Source organism: Mixophyes fleayi, chromosome 3, assembly GCF_038048845.1.
Source record: "Mixophyes fleayi isolate aMixFle1 chromosome 3, aMixFle1.hap1, whole genome shotgun sequence".
NCBI lineage: Eukaryota > Metazoa > Chordata > Amphibia > Anura > Limnodynastidae > Mixophyes > Mixophyes fleayi.
The window spans coordinates 209,984,768-210,007,013 of NC_134404.1; the positions used below are offsets into that span (position 1 = coordinate 209,984,768).

At 41.8% G+C, this 22,246-nt stretch overlaps 1 protein-coding gene across 4 annotated transcripts in view; it reads left to right on the forward strand.

The window, feature by feature from the left end:
• Positions 1 to 22,246, forward strand: part of LAMA2 (laminin subunit alpha 2) — a 711,555-nt gene that overhangs the window by 495,426 nt on the left and 193,883 nt on the right. For all 4 annotated transcript variants that reach the window (XM_075203053.1, XM_075203052.1, XM_075203054.1 and 1 more), the window contains 3 exons: positions 3,577 to 3,694; positions 4,064 to 4,198; positions 12,146 to 12,270. In XM_075203053.1, the coding sequence (XP_075059154.1) occupies positions 3,577 to 3,694; positions 4,064 to 4,198; positions 12,146 to 12,270 (378 nt within the window). The remainder of the gene's footprint in view (positions 1 to 3,576; positions 3,695 to 4,063; positions 4,199 to 12,145; positions 12,271 to 22,246) is intronic.

Genomic DNA, 22,246 nt, shown 5'->3' on the forward strand with positions numbered 1-22,246 from the left:
ATATATTTTTATATTGTCTAAAGTTTACTTTTGGTGAGAGGCAAAATCAGGTATTAAACTGAACTTGCAACACACGCATTGATCTGTTTCTGATTAAAAGAAATCAGATAAGTGACCAGCTGTTGTACACACAGGACAACAATCAGAATGTCTAACCACAAACAAACAAATACTACATATACCACAAACATTTAAAAACACACTGATCATTTGTCAGTAAATATGTATTTTCCAATCCAACGGATGATTTTTCAAATGAATCGGTCAAACAGGAATGATCATCATCAATTGTCATGAACACACATAGCACATATTAGGCCCGATTCATCTTTGGATCTTCAGAGGCAACCTGCTATTGAAAAACGGATCACGAAGCCTGGATATATTTCTGACCATATTGAAATGCAGGCAGATCTCAATATATGTTTCCATTTGATCTGAGTATAAGTGTACTCTCGCTAAACGTTACTTGCCTTATGTAGACAGACAGAACAGAGTGCAGGATGGGCACAAGCATATGTGAAATATAACGGCATATGAGAGTTCATGCAAATAAATGTTTTACAGAACAATTGAACAACTCTTAATACTGTAATCATTAATAAAACTATTTGTAATTTTCTTTTTAAAACAGTACATACATAAATCTGGATTTTCTTATTGCGTTATATACATACAATGCAATTTTATCTTCCTTTACATGCATATGTTGTGAGCTATCAAGTGTACACTTACACCTGCCATGGAGCTGGTGCAAATGATGCAGCTAAAAAACACATACTTTAGAGATACTCAGGACTTGAATCAGCAGCAGCTGTGTTGGCATGTCCATGTTGCTAGCTTACTTTAACAATGCCTACATTCATCCGTCCCTTCCCTTCTCTGTTCCGCCCTTCAAGACGTAGGCCATACTTACCTACTTTCTTCAGCTCCCTTCCGGGAGCCAGCCAGTGGAGGGGGGCGTGAAGGGGCGGGGTGGCCGAAATCGCGTCATTTCGGCCCCGCCCCCTGTGACGTCATGACGCAAATTGCGTCATTTGACAGCGGGGGCGGGGCCAAACGCCGCGATTCACCGGGAATCGCGGCGTTTGGGATCTAATTCTGCCCACTTCACTAGGAAGTGGGGCACTTCCTAGTGAAGTGGGCAGAATTCGGGAGATTGCCACACTCGCCCGGGAGTCCGGGAGACTCTCACAAAATGCGGGAGTCTCCCGGACATTCCGGGAGAGTTGGCAAGTATGACGTAGGCAGTCATGTCATTTGTTTTAAGACATGAGTAAATTGCAATTTTATTCATTGGCATAAGTCCCTTTCTGACATGTAAGCAGAGCTATTTCACGAAAGATATAGCACGCAAGGGGACTTGAGTCTGAAGATGAATCAGGCCCAATATGTATATGATTTGCTCAAGAAAGATTCAAAATGCTGTTTGCATGGACAGATTAAGCAACACAGTGGAATCACAGTTGTTTCTATGGTAATGGGGTATATTTGTTTAACATAAAAATTTAGCAGCATTAATTTTCACAACTAACATGTGCCATATAGACATTACACTGGAAGATCACACTGGAAACCAGGAGAACAAAAAAAAAACACAAAAGAATATGCAAGATTTAACAAAGTACTTTTCTTCTATATCTAATAAATACTGGTCTACTAAAGTTATGACAAAGGGCTGCAAATATCAGATATGTGCTGCTGATAATACTGGTGTGAGTTGTGTGCATGTGCTTTGCAAAACATTTTCCATCACACACAAAATAATGACGTACAAGTACACTTGCGTCCAACTCTTAAAAAAGGCACTTGGTCCTTACAAAACCTCCAACCTTTGCAAATTGGGTATTATAAACCACGTTTATCTAAGCTATCTTGCTTGAATACTTCGGATTCAATATCATATTGTACAGTCATGGCCAAACGTTTTGAGAATAACACAAATATTGGTTTTCGCAAAGTTTGCTGCTTCAGTGTTTTTAGACCTTTTTGTCAGATGTTGCTATGGTATACTGAAGTAAAATTACAAGCATTTCATAAGTGTCAAAGGCTTTTATTGAAAATTACATTAAGTTTATGCAAAGAGTCAATATTTGCAGTGTTGACCCTTCTTTTTGCAGACCTCTGCAATTCATCCTGACATGCTGGCAATCAACTTCTGGGCCGCATACTGACTGCTGGCTGCCTAAGTGCTTGGAGTTTGTTAGAATTTGTTGGTTTTTGTTTGATTTATCACTTTTGCCTTATGGCAAGGTGCTCCCTCATGCTGGAAATGGCATTGTTCGTCACCAAACTTTTCTTGGATGGTTGGGAGACGTTGCTCTTGGAGGATGTTTTGGTGCCATTCTTTATTCATGGCTGTGTTCTTAGACGAAATTGTGCGTGAGCCCACTTCCTCGGCTGAGAAGCAATCCCACACATCAATGATCTCAGGATGCTTTACTGTTGGCATGACACAGGATTGATAGTAGGGGATTCATCAGAAAAAAATGATTTTACCCCAGTCCTTAGCAGTCCAAACCCTGTACATTTTGCAGAATATCAGTCTATCCCAGATTTTTTTCCTGGAGAGAAGTGGCTTCTTTTCAGGCCTTCTAGACACCAGGCCATTCTCCAAAAATCTTCGCCTCACTGTGTATGTAGATGCACTCATACCTGTCTGCTGCCATTCCTGAGCAAGTTCTGCATTGGTTCCCCGATCCTGCAGCTGAATCAACTTTAGGAGACGGTCCTGGCGCTTGCTGGACATTCTTGGGTGCCCTGAAGCCTTCTTCACAGCTATTGAAGTTCTTGATGATCCGATAAATGCTTGATTTAGGTGCAATCTTACCAGCAGCAATATCTTTGCCAGTGAAGTCCTTTTTGTGCAAAGCAATGATGACTGCATGTGTTTCCTTGCAGCCAACCATGTTTAACAGACAGGGGGGGCCAGCAATTTTTAGCCTGGGGGACAAGACTTGACTCAGTAGCCTATTTTAATGGAAAAAAAGGCAGGTGGTCCAGTGACCCAGTCCAAGATAGCCCACTATGGGACCGGCCTGGGGGGGGGCCCTCAAGCCCAGCCTGCCCCTATTAATAGAGGAAGAACAGTGATTTTAAGCACCACCCTCCTTTTAAAGCTTCCAGACTATTATTCTAACTCAATCAGCATGACAGACTGATCTCCTACCTTGTCCTCGTCAACAATCTCACTGACCTGATGTCAACTGTTCCTTTTGTGGCAGGGCTGAAATGTAGTGGAAATGTTGGTTTTGACATAAAGTTCATTGTCATGGCAAAGAGGGACTTTGAAATTAATTGCAATTCATCTGATCACTCTTAATGACATTCTGGAGTATATGCAAATTGCCATCATAAAAACTGAGGCAGCATACTTTGTGAAAAATAATATTTGTGTCATTCTCAAAACTTTTGGCCATGACTGTACTATTTTGTTAAAGGAGCACGCCATTGTCATACCTTTCAAAGCTGTATTAGTATTTGTTCTGCATATTCTTTTAATGCAGTTAATGATTTTTATACCTAATATGTTAGCATAACATTTGTATTCCCTAACAACGTTTTTGATATTTGCAGAATTTCTGAAATATTTCTGGAAGTTGCAGAAGAAGGGACTTCTTTCAGCATGAGTCCAAGAGCTAATCTGATAGAAAAATGTGAATGCCCAGTAGGGTACTCTGGACTTTCATGTGAGGTATTTTTGTCAGGATTATTTATTAATGTATGAGTATATATATGTCAATTTTTAAATAAATGGCTAGTAATAACACATGTGCTGCGTAAAAGTTGAAAAAAATATACTACTAGATATGCGCACCAGGTTCATAAAATAATACAAAAAACCCCAATATATTATTGAAGTGATTCATTTGGTTATTAGTGTTTAATGCCTGTCATAATCTGCCAAATCTGGAACCACCACAAAAATTAAAACTTGTTGGTGTAATATTGGCGATGCCAATTACCATTGCTTTATTCATTGTTATGTCCATAGGCATTGCAGGCTGTTTTCAGCATCTCCTGCTATTATCCTGTATTTACATTCATTTTCACTTTCTTTTAGGCATGTGCTCCTGGCTTCTATAGAATAGCTCCCAGGTCCCCTGGCAGGAGAGACGGACCAACTCTTGGTACCTGTGTGCCTTGTCAGTGTAATAAGCACAGCGATCTTTGTGACACGCACACTTCTGTTTGTCAGGTATGATTTTATATAATGCTATAATGGGGCAGAATTTGTTTGAAATGTAAGTAAAATAGAGTGGTGCCATGCTATACTTTACTGCACCTGGTGTAGTTATGTATTTAGTCATACACTGCTCAGTCACAACATTAAACCACTGACAAGAGAAGTGAATAACATTGATTATCTTGTTACAATGGCAATTGGTATGAGATATGTTACGCAGCAAATGAACAGTCAGTTCTTGAAGTTAATGTGTTGGAAACAGGAAAATTGGGAAAGCATAAGGATATAAGCAACATTGACAAGAGCCAAATTGTGATGGCTAAACGACTGGATTAAAGCATATCCAAAACGGTAGGTCTTCGGGGGTGTTTACGGTATGCAGTGGTTAGTACCTACCAAAAGTGGTCCAAGGAAGGACAGCCAGTGAATGAGCAACAGGGTCATCATTGCCCAAGGGTCATTGATGCGCGTGGGGAATGAAGGCTAGCCAGGCTGGTCCAATCCCGCAGAAAGGCTACTGTAGCACAAATTGACGAAAAAGTTAATGGTGTCAATGATAGAAAGCTGTCAGAACTCACAGTGCATTGCAGCTTGCTGCGTTTGGGGCTGCGTAGCTGCAGTCTGGTCGGAGTGCCCATACTGACACCTGTCTACCACTGAAAGCACCTACAATGGGAACATGAGTACCAGAACTTGGCTATGGAGCAATTAAAGAAGGTGGACTGGTCTGATGAATCATGATTTCTTTTACATCATGTGAAGGATGGGTACATGTGCGTCATTTACCTGGGGAAGAGATGGCACTATGATGCACTATGGGAAGAAGGCAAGCTGGCGGAGGCAATGCTCTGGGCAATGTTCTGCTGGGTAACCTTGGTTCCTGGCATTAATATGAATGTTACTTTGACATGTACCGCCTACCTAAACAGTGTTGCAGACCAAGTACACCCCTTCATGGCAACGGTATTCCCCGATGACAGTCGCCTCTTTCAGCAGGATAATGCGCTCTGCCACATTGCAAAAATTGTTCAGGCATGTTTGAGGAAAATTACAAAGAGTTCAAGATGTTGACTTGGCCTCCAAATTCCCCAGATCTCAATCCAATCAAGCATCTGTGGGATGTGCTAGAAAAACAAGTCTGAGACATGGAGGCCCCATTTCGCAACTTAAAGGACTTAAAATATCTGCTGCTAACATCTTGGTGCCAGATACCTCAGAACACCTTCAGAGGTCTTGTGGAGTCCATGCCTTGACGGGACAGAGCTGTTTTTTGGCGCACACAAGCGGATCCTATAGAATATCAGGCAGGTGTTTTTAATGTTACAGCTGATTGGTCTATGCAAAAGAGATATTCAGAAGTCTCTCCACTGTCCTCTGAATTGATAATCTAAATTAGCCAATAGTAGAGCGATAAACAATCATTAATTCAGCAGCATACTAAGAAATGAAATATGTCTTAATTGTAACATTACATTGATTTTTGTAACACATGACTTTTTTTTAGTAAGCTACTGGGTTTAGCTTGTTTTCTGGCTTGTCCGTAAAGTAGCTTGCCCACAATTTATTATTGACTGAATGGTCAGAATGTTTTGTAAACACCTGGGAATAACTAACCGCATGTGTCAGTGAACACATGGTCTGGTGTGATGTATAGCTAAAAGTTGTATGAGTCAATAATTTTGAAGGTATAAAAATTAGAGATGTGCACCGGCCACTTTTGGTGTCTCGTGTTTTGTGTTTTGGGTTCGGATTTGCTTGATGTTTTGGGTTCGGATTTGTTTCATAAAACACCTGTCGAAAGGTTTTGGTTCGGATTTAAGGTTTTGGATTCGGATTTATTTTGAAAAAAGCATAAAAAGTTCCAAAATCAAGTTTTTGGGCTTATTTTCACTCCTACGCTATTATTAACCTCAATAACATTCAATAACAATCATTTCCACTAATTTCCAGTCTATTCTGAACACCCTCACACCTCACAATATTGTTTTTAGTCCAAAACGTTTCACCGAGGTAGCTTTCTGGACTGCATAGTGGAGTGGTCCCGGTACCCATTTTGGTATCCGGGCCACAATATATCACCCTCAACTGGTCTCAATTCCACCAAAAAAGTATCTGGACTGCGTAGTGGAGTGGTCCCCACAATATAAAAAAACCCTCAACTGGTCTGAATTCCACCAAACAAGTATCTGGACTGCGTAGTGGAGTGGTCCCCACAATATAATAAAAAAAACCCTCAACTGGTCTGAATTCCACCAAAAAAGTATCTGGACTGCGTAGTTGAGTGGTCCCCACAATATAATAAAAAATCCCTCAACTGGTCTGAATTCCACCAAAAAAGTATCTGGACTGCGTAGTGGAGTGGTCCCCACAATATAATAAAAAATCCCTCAACTGGTCTGAATTCCACCAAAAAAGTATCTGGACTGCGTAGTGGAGTGGTCCCCACAATATAATAAAAAAAACTCTCAACTGGTCTGAATTCCACCAAAAAAGTATCTGGACTGCGTAGTGGAGTGGTCCCCACAATATAATAAAAAAACCCTCAACTGGTCTGAATTCCACCAAAAAAGTATCTGGACTGCGTAGTGGAGTGGTCCCCACAATATAATAAAAAATCCCTCAACTGGTCTGAATTCCACCAAAAAAGTATCTGGACTGCGTAGTGGAGTGGTCCCTACAATATAATAATAAAACCCTCAACTGGTCTGAATTCCAGTGCACAGATGGCGGACACCGGATGGACGTCTAAAACCAACATAGCAGTTAAGGGCGCAGTTCCTCTTTTTTGTGACTGCACAAACAATTAACATTGTAATAGAAATGACAGTTTTTTGTTTTTTTAAATATAGAAAGAAAGAAGGTAGTACTAGAAATGGCAGTTCCTCTTTTTTGGAACTGCACAAACAGTGATGAAAATGAAGGTGGAGCTGGTGGCATGTCACGGTCCTCTTCAGAGGACAATCTCCTGACCAGCAGGTCTTTGCACCTCTGTAGACTTGTGTCCGCCGGAAACAGAGACACAACATACGCTTTAAACCGAGGATCGAGAACGGTGGCCAGAATGTATTCCTCTGACTTTAAAAGAATGACCACCCTCGGATCCTGGCAAAGCGTAGGAAGGGCTTCATCCACAAGAGCTACATGCTTGGTGGAATCGCAATGGTGTACCAGCTGGCAGTGTCGGAACTGACTTCTCGTGTGGCAAGTTCAAATGGCTGCAGAACCTTGCACAACACGGAAATCATTCTCCAGTGCGCTTGACTCAGGCGCATCCCCACTCCTTTTCCCATGTCGTAGGTGGCTGTGTAGGCTTGAATGGCCTTTTGATGCTCCTCCATCCTCTGCAGCATATAGAGGGTGGAGTTCTAGCACGTCACTACCTCTTGTTAATTTAGATTGCGAGGCTTGTAAATACTTTGAAGATAAAAAAAGCAGGCTGCACAGACTGTGGCGCTAGAAAGTGAAATTAAATGGACCACGTTACTTTGGTGGCTATCTATGCCCCCCCCCCCCCCGCCCTACACTTGTAGTTGAATATAAAAAAAGCAGCCTGCATAGACTGTAGAACTAGAAATTCAAATATACAAAGAAATGGACAAAGGCAGTTTGGTATCTGTCTGCATCAGATCCCCTCTCCACTAGAAGTAAAATAGAAAACTATTCAGCCGTTATATAATCTAGAATATAAATAGAAATTGAGAAAAGCAATGTCTGCATCATAATCATCAACATCCTCCTCAGCGCCAGCTACATCAATATCCTCATCCCGGTGTACAACATTCACACCTTTATTAGCCAAATCTGTAACTCGACTGTGGGTGATCCTTCCAGCATATGCAGAGGACGTGCTGCAAATGGTGGAAGGAGCCACCTCTTCCCGTACAGTGATAGGAAGGTCAGGCTTTGCAACCACCAACACCCTTGGACTCGCCTTGGGGATTTGTGATAATTTCTCTTTAGAAGGCAGAGTTGTTTGCTGTGTTGTTGCTGACAGCATAACTCTCTTAAATTTTTTGTAAGGGGGGGGGAGGAGGGCTTAGTTCCTTGTGTGAAGCTGAACCACTAGTCATGAACACGGGCCAGGGCCTAATCCGTTCCTTGCCACTGCGTGTCGTAAATGGTATATTGGCAACTTTACGTTTCTCCTCAGATGATTTTAAGTTTCTCTTTTTGCTACTTTTACTGAACTTGGGCTTTTTGGATTTTACATGCCCTGTACTCGGAGATTGGGCATCGGGCTTGCCAGACGACGTTGATGGCATTTCATTGTCTATGTCATGACTAGTGGCAGCAGCTTCAGCATTAGGAGGAAGTGGGTCTTGATCTTTCCCTACTTTATCCTCCAAATTTTTGTTCTGCATTATATGTAGCACAAGAGAGTGTACCCCTAAGCCACACACACTCGGCAAAGCCTTTAAAAATTATATGCGGCACAGGAGAGTACCTCTGGACTGGAGTTATACAGCAGTACCACTGGACTTATACTGCAGAATTAGTGACATTTGTAATATGGCAGTAACAACAATGGACTTATACTGCTGAATCAGTGAACTTTGTAATATTGCAGTACCACTGGACTTATACTGCAGAATCAGTGAAATTTGTAATATAGCAGTAACAATGGACTTATACTGCAAAATCAGTGAACTTTTTTAATATTGCAGTACCACTGGACTTATACTGCAGAATGTGTGAACTTTGTAATATTGCAGTACCACTGGACTTATACTGCAGAATGAGTGAACATTGTAATATTGCAGTACCAATGGACTTATACTGCAGAATAAGTGAACTTTGTAATATAGCAGTACCAATGGACTTATACTGCAGGATTGTTTAGGGATATTTTTTTTTTATTATTATTATTTTTTATAATTACTTTTTTGTAATTTTTTTATAACTTTTTTTAAAATTTTGTATAATTTGGGAATAATGGGGAAATAACAATGCCCTTAGAAGGACAGAGCACAGGACACAGCACCACTGGACTGAACAGGACACAGCACAGGACCCAGCAGCACCACTGAACTCAGAAGGACAGAGCACAGGACACAGCACCACTGGACTGAACAGGACACAGCACAGGACCCAGAAGCACCACTGAACTCAGAAGGACAGAGCACAGGACACAGCACCACTGGACTGAGCAGAACACAGAGCACAGCACAGCACAGAACTGAACAGCACGAGATATAGCAGGACAGAGGACCACCTAACACACCCTCCCTCTACCCTGATCAATGCCCGAGTGAAGATGGCGGCGACTAGCGGGGAATTTATAGGATCCGAGTATCGCGAGATCCGACAGCGGGATTATGAGTCAGAGCCTCGGTTTCAGTTTTGCAATTGGCGGGAATACCCGGATCTGGCTTGGATCCAGCACGGATCCGCAACGTTCGGGTGGTCTCGGATTTCAGAAATCCGAGCGCGCTCATCTCTAATAAAAATATACAAGGGTTCCTAGTTTCAAATAAAAACAAATACAAGGAGTTCCTAGTTTCAAATCAAAAAGAGAAAAAAAAAACAGCTTTAGATGTCACTCTAACTCTGTACTCTTCTGTACTTCATATGTCTTGCTCTTGCATGTCTTGGGAACAAATGAACTCTGCAAAAGGCATTCTTTCAGGGGCAAACGCAGGATTTTTAAGGGGGGGTTCCCCCCCCCCAAAAGAAAATAATAAAGAGCGAGCTGCTGCGCATGCGGCCGCGCATGCACAGAAGCTCCATTTTGGCGATGCTGTACTGTACAGCAGCCGCGGCGCTGTCAGAGAAGCGTCCGTGGCAGTGCTGTATTGTAGTACAATACAGCACTGCCGCGGATGCTTCTTAGACAGCGCTGTGGCTGCTGTACAGTACAGTGTTGCAGTTTTAGCTCTAGTTCGTCTGCGGAGGGGAGTGGTTTCTGGAGAACCAGAAACTCCCCCTGCATGCGCCCCTGTTGCCCACTGTCTCAAGGTTCCAAAATAGATATATATAAATTGACTCTGCTTGACTTTAGCCTAATTTCAATGTTTTGCAAATAATCATATGCAAATCACAGTGTATGTAAAGAAGTTAATCAGCACACATCAACACATGTCTATTGCCTTTCATTTTACAGTCTCTTTTGCATTTGCATTCTTCCTGGATTGCACCATGGTAATCCCTCTATGCATGATATTTGTGATTTATGTTATGAAGTGTGGCTATCAATGGCCTGGCCCCCGGTTATTCTGCATTTTGGGGCACACTGATGAGATCAGTCAGGAAGTGTAAAACTGCTGATAGGTAATGCAGAATCAGGTTTCTACCTGCAATGTGCCTCGGTTTTGCTTGCTGCAAGATTAGGGGACCAAGGTGTAGGCATTCGCAAGGTACCAGCTTGTGGGGGTAGATTATTGAAATGAGAAAATGAGGTGTAGAGGGTGCATTTTGTTTTTACTTTTTTAAGCTAAAGAGCACACGGCCACTTTCATTGAGAAAAAAGCAAAGCTCACAGCTGTCAGGTCCATTTTTAATGGAATGCACTTTGCACTTCAGCAGATAGGCACATTTCTAGACTCACTCAAAAGTGGTAGAGGTTCATACAGTAAGGGAATTTAAATATGTGTGGGACTGTTTAATCTGTAAAAATAAGGATCAAATAGGGCCTAATGTTAGCAGAGATAAAAAATGGGCAGACTAGATTAGACAAATGGTTCTTACCTGTGGCCAAGTTCTATGATTCTATGTTTATGTATGGAATTAAAATAGCAAAAAATACTTGACCAACCCTATGATACCTTAGGATATAAAAAGATATCCCAAATACTCATGAACAGAAGTTTGCATTATTCAGATTATTTTGATATCTTAAATAGCATTAATATGAAGTTGTCAGTAGCAGTTACATCTTGAGTGCCCTGTGCTATTTCTCATAGATACTGTTATGAGAGCATTCACATTGGATCCTGTCATTAAACATCCGATTACAATGAAAGTATTTTTAATGTCCCCTCCTAAACCATTTACAGCTTCATCACTGGAAATTTATTTCCTTGAACACACAAATTTTGAGGGACGCATATACTGCAATTTATATGTTCCATTTTTTTTTAAATGTGGTTACCAAGCTTGGTGTTGTGATGTTTTTTTTACTTCTATTTCTGGTACTGGTCTTGGTACTGAATCTTTTCACTTCCGATATTAAGGCAAAACATGAAAGGACATATAAGAAGCTTCAAAACTTATCATTGGTTGTCAAGCCCAAAGCTGCCTCAACAAGCAATGTATCAGATTGTGGTTTGGCTTGTAATGGACCAAATTGGCTATAAATGTCTTGTCACAAAACAATAATCAATCCCAGTAACTTTTTAATCCAGATCTGCTTATATCTTACTTGGTTCAAGTGTTGAGCCACCGAATCTATGTACAATTTGGCCACACATTAGTAACATCAAACTGAATCCAACTGTTTGGTGTTCAGACCAAATGGACTTCTGCTATGAGGCTCAAGTAGTATGATTATGTGAAGAATACAGAGATTGTCAGATTATAACAAAGTATAAAAGTTTACCTGTCATTTTGTGGTCAAATATTCAATGATTTAGAAATAACTGAACTGATCATTCAAATTGCTGCAGGTTTCGACAAGTATGGACAGCTTACATGTTAGAAATATGTCATAACTAATTATATTACCTTATACACATTCTCAGTGTGTCAGAATCAATTTGTAAAGCATTTATTCTCATTCATATCTATGTAAATGATGATGCAACATTAAAGTTTACATGCCCACAGCCACAAATTGTTTGAACAACTTCAATTTCAGCCACTAATAAGACCAATAGAATAATGAGTCTGGCTAATGTAAATATGACTTATACGGATCATCAATGCTGAGGATGTTATGTGCCGTTAAGTCAACTGGGAAAAGCATGATACTGTGTCAGATATCTCTCTACCTTTACTCAATGATTTCTATCTTTGTTTCTCCAGGCCTGCAAGCACAACACTGCAGGGGATCACTGTGAAAAGTGTGCACCAGGATTCTATGGCATTGTCAGAGGCTCCCCTAATGACTGCCAACCATGCGCTTGTCCTCTACAAACTGCCAGCAACAAGTAAGTTAAACACAATCACCATTTTAGGTGTACATAAAATCATAGGTAATTCAACCTATAATATAAAATAGGGATGAGCGCACTCGGATTTATGAAATCCGAGCCCACCCGAACGTTGCGGATCCGAGTCGGATCCGAGACAGATCCGGGTATTGGCGCCAAATTCAAATCTGAAACTGAGGCTCTGACTCATAATCCCGTTGTCGGATCTCGCGATACTCGGATCCTATAAATTCCCCGCTAGTTGCCGCCATCTTCACTCGGGCATTGATCAGGGTAGAGGGAGGGTGTGTTAGGTGGTCCTCTGTCCTGGTAGATCTCGTGCTGTGCTGTTTAGTTCTGTGCTGTGCTGTTTAGTTCTGTGCTGTGCTGTGCTGTGCTGTGCTGTGCTGTGCTGTGTTCTGCAGTATCAGTCCAGTGGTGCTGTGTCCTGTGCTCTGTCCTGCTGAGTTCCGTAGTGCTGCTGGGTCCTGTGCCGTGTCCTGTTCAGTCCAGTGGTGCTGTGTCCTGTGCTCTGTGCTTCTAAGGGCATAGTTATTTCCCCATTATTCCCAAGTTTTTAAAAAATAAAAAAAAAGTAAAAAAAAAATTACAATTAAAAATTAAAAAAAATATATATATAATTATAACCAAATTTGCAAAACCAATCCAGCAGTATAAGTCCATTGGTACTGCAATATTACAAAGTTCACACATTCTGCAGTATCAGTCCAGTGGTGCTGCTGTGTCCTGTGCTCTGTCCTGCTGAGTTCCGTAGTGCTGCTGGGTCCTGTGCCGTGTCCTGTTCAGTCCAGTGGTGCTGTGTCCTGTGCTCTGTGCTTCTAAGGGCATAGTTATTTCCCCATTATTCCCAAGTTTTTAAAAAATAAAAAAAAAGTAAAAAAAAATAAAAAATTTAAAAAAAAAAAAAAATATATAATAATTATAACCAAATTTGCAAAACCAATCCAGCAGTATAAGTCCATTGGTACTGCAATATTACAAAGTTCACACATTCTGCAGTATCAGTCCAGTGGTGCTGTGTCCTGTGCTCTGTCCTGCTGAGTTCCGTAGTGCTGCTGGGTCCTGTGCCGTGTCCTGTTCAGTCCAGTGGTGCTGTGTCCTGTGCTCTGTGCTTCTAAGGGCATAGTTATTTCCCCATTATTCCCAAGTTTTTTTAAAATAAAAAAAAAAGTAAAAAAAAATAAAAAATTTAAAAAAAATAAAAAATATAATAATTATAACCAAATTTGCAAAACCAATCCAGCAGTATAAGTCCATTGGTACTGCAATATTACCAAGTTCACACATTCTGCAGTATCTTGTGCTACATATAATGGAGACCAAAAATTTGGAGGATAAAGTAGGGAAAGATCAAGACCCACTTTCTCCTAATGCTGAAGCTGCTGCCACTAGTCATGACATAGACGATGAAATGCCATCAACGTCGTCTTCCAAGCCCGATGCCCAATCTCGTAGTACCGGGCATGTAAAATCCAAAAAGCCCAAGTTAAGAAAAAGTAGCAAAAAGAGAAACTTAAAATCATCTGAGGAGAAACGTAAAGTTGCCAATATGCCATTTACGACACGGAGTGGCAAGGAACGGCTTAGGCCCTGGCCCGTGTTCATGACTAGTGGTTCAGCTTCACCCACGGATCTTAGCCCTCCTCCTCCTCCCCCCCCCCTACAAAAAATTGAAGAGAGTTATGCTGTCAGCAACAAAACAGCAAACAACTCTGCCTTCTAAAGAGAAATTATCACAAATCCACAAGGCGAGTCCAAGGATGTTGGTGGTTGTCAAGCCTGACCTTCCCATCACTGTACGGGAAGAGGTGGCTCGGGAGGAGGCTATTGATGATGTAGCTGGCGCTGTGGGGGAACTTGATGATGAGGATGGTGATGTGGTTATTGTAAATGAGGCACCAGGGGGGGAAACAGCTGATGTCCATGGGATGAAAAAGCCCATCGTCATGCCTGGTCAGAAGACCAAAAAATGCACCTCTTCGGTCTGGAGTTATTTTTATCCAAATCCAGACAACCAATGTATGGCCATATGTAGCTTATGTAAAGCTCAAATAAGCAGGGGTAAGGATCTTGCCCACATAGGAACATCCTCCCTTATACGTCACCTGAATAACCTTCATAGTTCAGTGGTTAGTTCAGGAACTGGGGCTAGGACCCTCATCGGTACAGGGACACCTAAATCCCGTGGTCCAGTTGGATACACACCAGCAACACCCTCCTCGTCAACTTCCTCCACAATCTCCATCAGATTCAGTCCTGCAGCCCAAGTCAGCAGCCAGACTGAGTCCTCCTCAATACGGGATTCATCCGAGGAATCCTGCAGCGGTACGCCTACTACTGCCACTGCTGCTGTTGCTGCTGTTAGTCGGTCATCTTCCCAGAGGGGAAGTCGTAAGACCGCTAAGTCTTTCACAAAACAATTGACCGTCCAACAGTCGTTTGCCATGACCACAAAATACGATAGTAGTCACCCTATTGCAAAGCGTATAACTGCGGCTGTAACTGCAATGTTGGTGTTAGATGCGCCCGGTGTCCGCCATCAGTGGAGTGGGATTTAGAGGGTTGATGGAGGTATTGTGTCCCCGGTACCAAATCCCCTCGAGATTCCACTTCACTAGGCAGGCGATACCAAAAATGTACAGAGAAGTACGATCAAGTGTCCTCAGTGCTCTTAAAAATGCGGTTGTACCCACTGTCCACTTAACCACGGACATGTGGACAAGTGGTTCTGGGCAAACGAAGGACTATATGACTGTGACAGCCCACTGGGTAGATGCATCCCCTTCCGCAGCAACAGCTGCATCAGTAGCAGCAACTACAAAATGGCGGCTCGTGCAAAGGCAGGCAAGATTGTGTATTACAGGCTTTAATAAGAGGCACAACGCTGACAACATATTAGAGAAAATGAGGGAAATTATCTCCCAGTGGCTTACCCCACTTAGACTCTCATGGGGATTTGTGGTGTCAGACAATGCCAGTAACATTGTGCGGGCATTAAATATGGGCAATTTCCAGCACGTCCCATGTTTTGCCCACACCATTAATTTGGTGGTGCAGCATTACCTCAAGAGTGACAGGGGTGTGCAGGAGATGCTTGCGGTGGCGCGCAAAATTGCTGGACACTTTCGGCATTCAGCCAGTGCCTACCGCAGACTAGAGGCACATCAAAAAAGCATGAACCTGCCCTGCCATCACCTCAAACAAGAGGTTGTGACGCGCTGGAACTCCACCCTCTATATGCTGCAGAGGATGGAGGAGCAGCAAAAGGCCATTCAGGCCTACACAGCCACCTACGACATAGGAAAAGGAGTGGGGATGCGCCTCAGTCAAGCGCAGTGGAGACTGATTTCCGTGTTGTGCAAGGTTCTGCAGCCATTTGAACTTGCCACACGAGAAGTCAGTTCCGACACTGCCAGCTTGAGTCAGGTCATTCCCCTGATCAGGCTGTTGCAGAAGCAGCTGGAGAAAGTGAGGGAGGAGCTGGTAAGCCATTGCGATTACACCAAGCATGTAGCTCTTGTGGATGTAGCCCTTCGTACGCTTTGCCAGGATCCGAGGGTGGTCACTCTTTTAAAGTCAGAGGAATACATTCTGGCCACCGTGCTCGATCCTCGGTTTAAAGCGTATGTTGTGTCTCTGTTTCCGGCGGACACAAGTCTACAGCGGTGCAAAGACCTGCTGGTCAGGAGATTGTCCTCTGAAGAGGACCGTGACATGCCAACAGCTCCACCCTCATTTTCTTCCACATCTATGGCTGCGAGGAAAAAGCTCAGTTTTCCCAAAAGAGGCACTGGCGGGGATGCTGATAACATCTGGTCCGGACTGAGGGACCTGCCAACCATTGCAGACATGTCTACTCTCGCTGCATTGGATGCTGTCACAATAGAAAAAATTGTGGATGATTACTTTGCTGACACCATCCAAGTAGACATGTCAGACAGTCCATATTGTTACTGGCAGGAAAAAAAGGCAGTTTGGAAGCCCCTGTACAAACTGGCTCTATTTTACCTGAGTTGTCCCCCCTCCAGTGTGTACTCGGAAAGAGTTTTTAGTGCAGCGGGGAACCTGGTCAGTGAGCGGCGAAGGAGGTTGCTTCCTCACAACGTTGAAAAAATGATGTTTATAAAAATGAATAATCAATTCCTCAATGAAGTACAGCACTGCCCTCCAGATACTACAGAGGGACCTGTGGTTGTGGAGTCCAGCGGGGACGAATTGATAATGTGTGATGAGGAGGAAGTACACACTGTAGGGGGAGAGGAATCAGAGGTTGAGGATGAGGACGACATCTTGCCTCAGTAGAGCCTGTTTAGTCTGTACAGGGAGAGATGAATAGCTTTTTTGGTGTGGGGGCCCAAACAAACCAATCATTTCAGCCAAAGTTGTTTGGTAGGCCCTGTCGCTGAAATGATTGGTTTGTTAAAGTGTGCATGTCCTATTTCAACAACATAAGGGTGGGTGTGAGGGCCCAAGGACAATTCCATCTTGGAACTTTTTTTTTTGCATTATATGACCAATCAACAGTCGTTTGCCATGTTCAAAAAGTAAAACCAAATTTAAAAAAATTCAAGAAATTAAACCAAAAGTAAAATGCCGTGTCATAATTTAAAACAAGAGGTATTGACGTGCTCTAAAACTACTGTATTGTTGTTTATATTTTATAAACACTACACTTGAAAGCTTGAGTCTTTCAATAAAAAAGTAACTGTCCATTGCACGAATATTTGCAACAGGGACAATTTTAGGGTTAAGAAAGTCAACTAATAACACTTCGACGCTGTCTGTCTTTATAAACACTACACTTGGAAGTTGGAGGAGGTATTGTGGCCCCGGCACCAAATTTACTACCGGGGCCACTCCACTGTGCAGTCCATATTTAGGTGTATCAGATATTAAACAACGGTGACAGTTGATGCCCAATTTTTTAATTATATTGTGGCCTCGGTACCAAATTGTGTACCGGGGCCACCACACTACGCAGTCCAGATACTTGTTTGGGGGAATTCAGACCAGTTGAGGGTTTTATTATTATATTGTGGGGACCACTCTATCTATACCACACTACAACTCTATACCACTCTATTTAATACTTTAATTCTATTTAATACTTTAATTCTATTTCATACTTTAATTCTATTTAATACTTTAATTCTATTTCATACTTTAATTCTATTTAATACTTTAATTCTATTACTAATTACCATAAAGAGGAACTGCCGCTTCTATTTAATACTTTAATTCTATTAGTAGTTACCATAAAGAGGAACAAAATAAACCAATTTTACCAAAAGTATAATATGACTTAGACTTACAAACACTACACTTGAAAGATGGTGCCTTTAAATGAAAAAGTCAGTCTTCATTGCACGACTATGTGCAACAGGGACAGTTTTTTGGTTTACAAAGTCAACCAATAACACTTCGACCCTGTCTGTCTTTAACATACTTGATGGGATCTCAATGACGAATTGTCTGTACCATGTTTGGAGGAGGTATTGTGGCCCCGGTATCAAATTGGGTACCGGGGCCACCCCACTACGCAGTCCAGATACTTGTTTGGTGGAATTCTGACACGTGGAGGGTGTATTTATTTTATTGTGGCCCCGGTATCAAATTGGGTACCGGGGCCACCCCACTACGCAGTCCAGATACTTGTTTGGTGGAATTCTGACACGTGGAGGGTTTTTTAATTATATTGTGGCCTCGGTACCAAATTGTGTACCGGGGCCACCACACTACGCAGTCAAGATAGATAGATGCGTATCATAGATAAAGTACATTCAGTGGTGTGGGGCAAATTGAAAAATATTCAAAATGCACTGACATTATCAAAAACAAGAGGTTGTCACACGCTAAAACTCCAACATGTATATGATGGAGAGGATGGAGGAGCAGCCGTATGTGTAGTGTAATGCAGACCTGTTGAAGGTTTTTTATATATTTTATTGTGGTGCCCAGTGCCCACTCCTCTAGGCAGTCCAGGTACATTTATTGGTGCGATTCATAAAAGTTCAGGGTTTTTAATATATTGTGGTGACCCACTCCTCTACGCAGTCCAGGTACATTTATTGGTGCGAATCAAACAAGTTGATGGTTTTCTTATTATATATATTGTGGTGACCCACTCCTCTACGCAGTCCAGGTACATTTATTGGTGCGATTCATAAAAGTTCAGGGTTTTTAATATATTGTGGTGACCCACTCCTCTACGCAGTCCAGGTACATTTATTGGTGCGAATCAAACAAGTTGATGGTTTTCTTATTATATATATTTTGGTGACCCACTCCTCTACGCAGTCCAGGTACATTTATTGGTGCGATTCATAAAAGTTCAGGGTTTTTAATATATTGTGGTGACCCACTCCTCTACGCAGTCCAGGTACATTTATTGGTGCGATTCATAAAAGTTCAGGGTTTTTAATATATTGTGGTGACCCACTCCTCTACGCAGTCCAGGTACATTTATTGGTGCGAATCAAACAAGTTGATGGTTTTCTTATTATATATATTGTGGTGACCCACTCCTCTACGCAGTCCAGGTACATTTATTGGTGCGATTCATAAAAGTTCAGGGTTTTTAATATATTGTGGTGACCCACTCCTCTACGCAGTCCAGGTACATTTATTGGTGCGATTCATAAAAGTTCAGGGTTTTTAATATATTGTGGTGACCCACTCCTCTACGCAGTCCAGGTACATTTATTGGTGCGAATCAAACAAGTTGATGGTTTTCTTATTATATATATTGTGGTGACCCACTCCTCTACGCAGTCCAGGTACATTTATTGGTGCGATTCATAAAAGTTCAGGGTTTTTAATATATTGTGGTGACCCACTCCTCTACGCAGTCCAGGTACATTTATTGGTGCGATTCATAAAAGTTCAGGGTTTTTAATATATTGTGGTGACCCACTCCTCTACGCAGTCCAGGTACATTTATTGGTGCGATTCATAAAAGTTCAGGGTTTTTAATATATTGTGGTGACCCACTCCTCTACGCAGTCCAGAAAGATACCTTGTTGCAACGTTTTGGACTAATAACTATATTGTGAGGTGTTCAGAATACACTGTAAATTAGTGGAAATGCTTGTTATTGAATGTTATTGAGGTTAATAATAGCCTAGGAGTGAAAATAAGCCCAAAAACTTGATTTTTAAACTTTTTATGTTTTTTTCAAAAAAAATCCGAATCCAAAACCTTAAATCCGAACCGAGACCTTTCGTCAAGTGTTTTGCGAGACAAATCCGAACCCCAAAAATAACGAAAATCCGTATCCAAAACACAAAACACGAGACCTCAAAAGTCGCCGGTGCACATCCCTAATATAAAAGGAACTTTACATTAACAAATAGTTTGGCAAATATTCAAGTTTGGTTTACAAGAGTTTATGAATATTACAAGTATCCATATTTGTTATACCTGCAATAAAGGTAACATAGATAGATAGCACAGCATGATAGTGTTGCTCAAACCTGAAATCCAAGTGGGACAATTTTTTTTCTTCAGGTATTTTAGGGCACAGAGCTGTATCTATGTGTATTTATGTTTTTATGCTTAGTAATATTTACATACATTTAAAAATGGGAAACTGGGATTTTGGCAAACCTGCTGGAATTTTTAAAAGACCCTATCTGAGCAGAGAGGATCCCCTGCTCGGGACTATTAGAGGTATCGTGAGACCTGCCAGATCTGAGGATCGCAGGTAAGTGAGATTTTCTTGGTTCATACACAGATGCTTTCCCTGAAGCTGCGGTTTGTTCACTATGAGCTGTGTTGCGCACTAAGTGAATGCAGCTCATACGACACTGCATTTAGGGTGCATTGAATCCTATGAGGACAGTGTTGACAGCACTTAGGAGTATTCAGAATAAACACTCAATTTACATGCATATAAGGCAACAGGCCATGCTCTATCCATCATAATTCAGCTTCATACAGATCAATGAACCCTATATGCAGTGCTGGTTGAGCGTAATTCGCCAATCAGTGAACACTTCTTAAAGTACCGCAAGCACAGAGAAAGGTGTAGAACAGGGGTGTCCAACCTTTTAGCTTCCCTGGGCCACACTGGCAGACGACGAGTTGGTTTGGGCCGCACATAAGATACACTAACAATAACGATAGCTGATCATCCAAAAAACCATAGAAAACATAGTTAACATATATATATATATATGAGAAAAAAAGTGATATATATATATATATTGTAACAAAGAGAGGCATTTTTCTGACAAGAGGCAGAGAAAGTATACAAACAGAATAAAACATTGGCACAGTTATGCACCTAGGTTGAGATTAAACCAGGTAAAAACGTATGTGTAGTTTAAAGTTTGTTAACTTACATGATTTCCTCTCAGCAAACAGACAGGGTGTGTCTGGGCAAACAGAGCCACTGATGGGTGTTTTCTTTTAAAGAGAAGGTGGGTGTGTCACCTGTCCATCAAGCTCAGGCTGGGGGAGGAGTAACATGTATAAAAGCTTGTTTGTGCCATTTGTTCAGGGAGACCAACGCCGGGGGAGCTGGCTGGTCTTGAGAGAGAGCTGGTCTATGTATAGCTAGCGTTTAGGGTCTCCATAATTGCTGTGAAATCTGTACGGTGTCAAAACATTTACCATCCTGACAATAAAACTACATAAAAAGGAAGAAGTTGTTCGCGTGCGCTTCTGCAGTAGCGGGCTCTTGCCACAATATATATATATATATATATATATATATATATATATATATATATATATATATATATATATATATATATATATATATATATATATATATATTAGATATCTTTTTTTTTTCAAATCCCCCTATACTTACCTTTCAATCGCCCTGTTCAAAAAATCCTCTCTAGTTATTATACTATAATCACTTTTTGTATTGTTTCGATGCAATATCATTTAAGCCAGGCATTGTATATCAGGGTGCCCTGACCAGGCCTGCGGTACCTGACATATGACACCACTGTGACCCCAAATTGTGACCTGTTTTGATAATTACACCACTATGTTAGTTAAGGGATAACAACTTATAATGGGCCAAAGAGAATAATATATAATGCCTCATTAGTAATACAAGTAGAAGTATGTAGCAGGGAGATAAGGTCCATGATGCTCCAGGACCAGGTGACTTTTATTCACTGGTCAGCGTCCCTTGAAATAATAAAAAAAATCCCCCTTAACTTACCTTTTAATCGGCTTATTCTCCTGTCCTCCTCTCTTCTTTTCTCCAATTCTGTGTTGCTGATTGTTCTTCTCGCACGGTTGTCTCCTCTGTGCTGCGCTCCGCAAAGGATGTTGGGTGTGATGACATCACGCCGACATTCACTGCGAGCACCGCACGGAGGAGGAGACAAGGAAGGGAGCCGGAGTACCAGCTGACGTGACCGCGTGACCGCAAGGTGAGTAGTTTCTTTTCTTTTTTTTTTTGCAGGATTTTTTTTTTCCATTAAGAGCGCTGCCCCCTTGCCACAACCAAAACTCCTTCTGGGCCACATTTACAGGCGTGCTGGGCCGCAATGCGGCAGCGTCATTGATGACATGGCTGCATCCCGTGTCATGGGATACGGCCGCCGGTAAAAACAGGAGATAATTTATCCGGGGGGCGGCCGGCGGCCTACCGCCTGGCCCTATTAGTGGTAAGACTGAGCGGCCCAGGGGGCCGCTGCCCCCCTGCCCCCCAGGCCAGCCTGCCCCTGACCTGTGTCCTTTAACTGATAACCACCTCTCACTCCTGCCTACAAGACGTCTGCCATATTATGCATGGAATTCCTTAATTGGCCTGATCTGAATCTTCTCCAACCTTCAAATCTTTAAACAATCTCTAAAAGCTCACCTATGTATTAGTGCTTACCCTATTCCCACCTATACTATACACCCTGATAGACCCTCACAACACTCTCATGAGCAATAATAATAATAATAATAATATTAATTGTGACTAGACTTTAAATTGGACATCAAATTGCTCTTGTGTACA